The sequence below is a fragment of the Limulus polyphemus genome, unplaced genomic scaffold (assembly GCF_000517525.1).
Source record: "Limulus polyphemus unplaced genomic scaffold, Limulus_polyphemus-2.1.2 Scaffold4975, whole genome shotgun sequence".
NCBI classification, from domain to species: Eukaryota; Metazoa; Arthropoda; class Merostomata; order Xiphosura; family Limulidae; genus Limulus; species Limulus polyphemus.
Genome location: NW_013670585.1, coordinates 69,327 through 73,106, shown reverse-complemented (window position 1 = coordinate 73,106; position 3,780 = coordinate 69,327). Strand labels below are relative to the sequence as shown.

Below are 3,780 nucleotides of genomic sequence, written 5' to 3'. Positions count from 1 at the left end.
AATGTGTTTCGAAATGTAGCAGAACATTTAATAATGTATAAACACATTTATTGTGATGTTTCAGCTCTAGAAGAACTGTAGTTTGTATACGAAGTGTTTTTATAGAAATGTAGCAGAACATTTAATAATGTATAAACACATTTATTGTGATGTTTCAGCTCTAGAAGAACTGTAGTTTGTATACGAAGTGTTTTTATAGAAATATAGCAGAACATTTAATAATGTATAAACACATTTATTGTTGATGTTTCAGCTGTAGAAGAGGTAGCACCTTTATTAGCAGAGAAGAAGAATGCAGTACCAGTATTTTGCTTTGGAGAAAATCAGAACAACAATTTTCCAGCAAAGTCTTTAAATGACCTCCTTCTTAGCGCGTGCTCTACTCCTCCTGACGTCGACTGCAAACTCAACTTCCATGGTAAGCCTTTTTTTTTTTTGATATTACGAATATTGGGCCTATTAAAATTACATCCTTATCACAAAACTTGATTTTTTTTCATCTTGCTGTATTATCAATAACTGTTTAAAAAACAAACTATATTTTCAATGGAGACGACAAACAATTTTAGTTAAATGTTTGTCTATTCTACCCCGACGTTTCGACTTCCGCCTTTTTCAAGGGTTTATGGACGTCACTTTGATATTAGATTATAGAACAGTTTTTGTGTATTAACCCTGATGAAGCCCCAAAGGCGAAACGTTGGTAAAAATAAAAATATTCTTTTATATATATATATATATATATCCGGAGTTTAAGGGTAGTTTTTTTTCTAAACTTTTTATCAAAAATGTGTAAATCCCTCAAATATGCACTACAAATTTTGAAAGGTTGCAAAACTGATTTTAAATTATAGTAACCGAAAATAATATAAAACTTCAACAATATAATGTAACAGTGCACGTTGAAGTGTACTAAAAGTATTGTTGAACAGGTTAGAGTTGCATATCATAAAATAAATGTTAAAAATAATAAATACAAAATCTATATAAATATAATAGTGCTGTCTGTTGTATGTTCATATATAACTACTTCACAGGTTTTGGATGGATCTTCACCAAATTTGGCAGGAATGTTTGTTGGGTCCATACGAAGATACATGCACATGTGCAGTTTCACATTTCACATTATGGGCGTTCTTGCGTGTGTTTTTTTTTTTTTTACAGTTACATATCAGGGAAGCAACTTTACATGTACTAAGATAACCTTTCATTAATCACGAATATATATAACTTCCGTCCAGGGGACGTGTACTCCAGTTAGTAAATAAATACATAAAGAATAATAATAATAATACGATAGGGATCAGACATTGTTTCTGTTAATGGAAGGACGTTTGGATTGAAATAAAAGATATTCTTTAAATTTTGTGTCCAGAAAGTTTTCACAAGTTTTAAAAAATAATAATTCGTATATGTTTCTAATTTCCATAGAATAACGAGGAATATCTATTTTTACGCTATGATGTAACACAGTCACATGGTGGAATGTTGAGGGTGTGAAAGTTTTATGCTATGATGTAACATAGTCACATGGTGGAATGTTGAGGGTGTGAAAGTTTTACGCTATGATGTAACACAGTCACAGGGTGGAATGTTGAGGGTGTGAAAGTTTTATGCTATGATGTAACATAGTCACATGGTGGAATGTTGAGGGTGTGAAAGTTTTATGCTATGATGTAACATAGTCACATGGTGGAATGTTGAGGGTGTGAAAGTTTTATGCTATGATGTAACATAGTCACATGGTGGAATGTTGAGGGTGTGAAAGTTTTATGCTATGATGTAACACAGTCACATGGTGGAATATTGAAGGCGTGAAAGTTTATTTTTTTATGTAGTACTATATTTTATCTGAGGCATTTGACTTAATCTGACAGATCGTCTGCTCTACATCTACACGTCTGGAACAACTGGATTACCTAAAGCAGCCATTGTGAAAAACAGCAGGTGAGTATGTGTAAAAATCATTATTAGAACATATTGAAAATCAGTTACTTTACAATAAGAGAAAGTTTCAATTATCATAAGTTGCATACACAAGTTGCATACAGTATTGACTCAACTTTCAGTGAAACTTTTTAAAGTCATTATTAGTTTTTTTTGTGAAGAAGTGGAAACTAAGACGAAGGGGAATTCGAAACTAATTCCGCTGAGCAAGCAGATGCTTTGATATACTGAGTCTGATGAATATTATAGGGTAATATACCCTGAGTTTTGCAGGGTAGCTGTGTTTATCGTAGATGATACATCTTACAGCACAATATTATTAAGGTATTTGAAAAGTTTTTTTTGGTTTACAAAACTTGAAGATAGCTTTTATGTGCGGAAACATCTGTTAGCTGAGTTCTTGCACAGATCTTAAAATATAACGTTGATAAACGGAAACATAGGCACATGTAGATATGTAGATCTTGAAAGTCGAGTTGTTCAAAACTTGAAAATAGCGTTGATAACTGGACCAATTGTTGGTTGAGATGTTGCAAAGGAAATATCTGCTAAAGCTTTTCGCCAGACACTAATTATAGCAGAACCGTCTGGAAAATGATCTATAGAAAATGGTACAGATTATTAAATGAGCCAGATCAACGTAGGCTGATAAGGCAATCACTGATTGGCATGTCCTTTAGCCAATCAGGAAATGTCACAGACCTACTGAAAGATGTGCTGATTGTACAGGAATTCTTTTTGGCGGCAAAGGACAGGTTTATGTGTTTCAATAAAGGTGGCTTCCAAAATATAGAGATGAAAGGCTGACAGACCATTTGCAATAATTTTAAACTTGCTATCCATGTAGTTGTCAGCACAAGTCGGGTTCACTAGTTAAATGCTGTCAAATCGCTGATTAACATTTTGGTGGTAGAACTTTTGTTTTACAGGAGCGACATGGTAAATTCTTTTCTATCACACTTATTTCTTATGGATGTGGGATGCTTCAGGTACGCGGAGAGCCTCAGAATGGACCGTCGAAGTATGGTCCGTGTAATTTTTTCCTCTCCGACCGAAACTCACGCTGTCACGCCGCGCGTCTCGGCGCGATAAGAGGATCTGTCGTCGAATTCAACGTGACCTCACGGTCGAGGTCTCACGGACGGAACCACGGCCGCGTTCCCGGAGGCGTTCCGCAGAGACCTAAGGTATTGCCGTCGAAGTCGGGTCCGAGAAATTTTTATATTATTATTAATGTTATTCCGCGATACAAAGTAGACTGTGGTTAAAAACCCTGACTTAGGCCACCAAAGAAGACTCTTGTCAACTATACTTGTTAAAGTTATTACTTGCAGCTATTGTAAAACGTAATGTCTCAATTGTTTAAAAGCAAATCAAAAATAAATCAGAAATAACAAGTAAAAATTTAATTTCAAATCAAAATAAATCCAGTAGTTTACAAATTTATTACAATACCTCATTGTTCCTGTAGCTTTGATTTGTTGTGTCTACGAAATGCAACCATTGTTGTTTAAATTGTTAAAACAAAATATATTGTTGATTTCTTTACTTTAATACGCTACATGTTTAATCAATTTAAAAGTTTAAGAGAAAAACCACATTATTATCATTAGATAAACATATAAATTAAATAAGAAACACATTATCATTATCATTAAATAAACACATAAATTAAATAAAAAACACATTATCATTATCATTAAATAAACACATAAATTAAATAAAAAACACATTATTATCATTAAATAAACACATAAATTAAATAAAAAACACATTATTATCATTAAATAAAAACACATTATTATCATTAAATAAAAACACATTATTATCATT

At 32.8% G+C, this 3,780-nt stretch overlaps 1 protein-coding gene across 1 annotated transcript in view; it reads left to right on the top strand.

The window, feature by feature from the left end:
* Positions 1-253: 253 nt before the first annotated feature.
* The window catches only part of LOC106471940 (long-chain fatty acid transport protein 1-like), a gene marked incomplete at its 5' end in the record, with an annotated part of 24,212 nt that continues 20,685 nt past the window's right edge, over positions 254-3,780 (top strand). Inside the window, 2 exons of the mRNA XM_013932563.2 lie at positions 254-418; positions 1,878-1,947. Of these exons, the coding sequence (XP_013788017.1) occupies positions 254-418; positions 1,878-1,947 (235 nt within the window). The remainder of the gene's footprint in view (positions 419-1,877; positions 1,948-3,780) is intronic.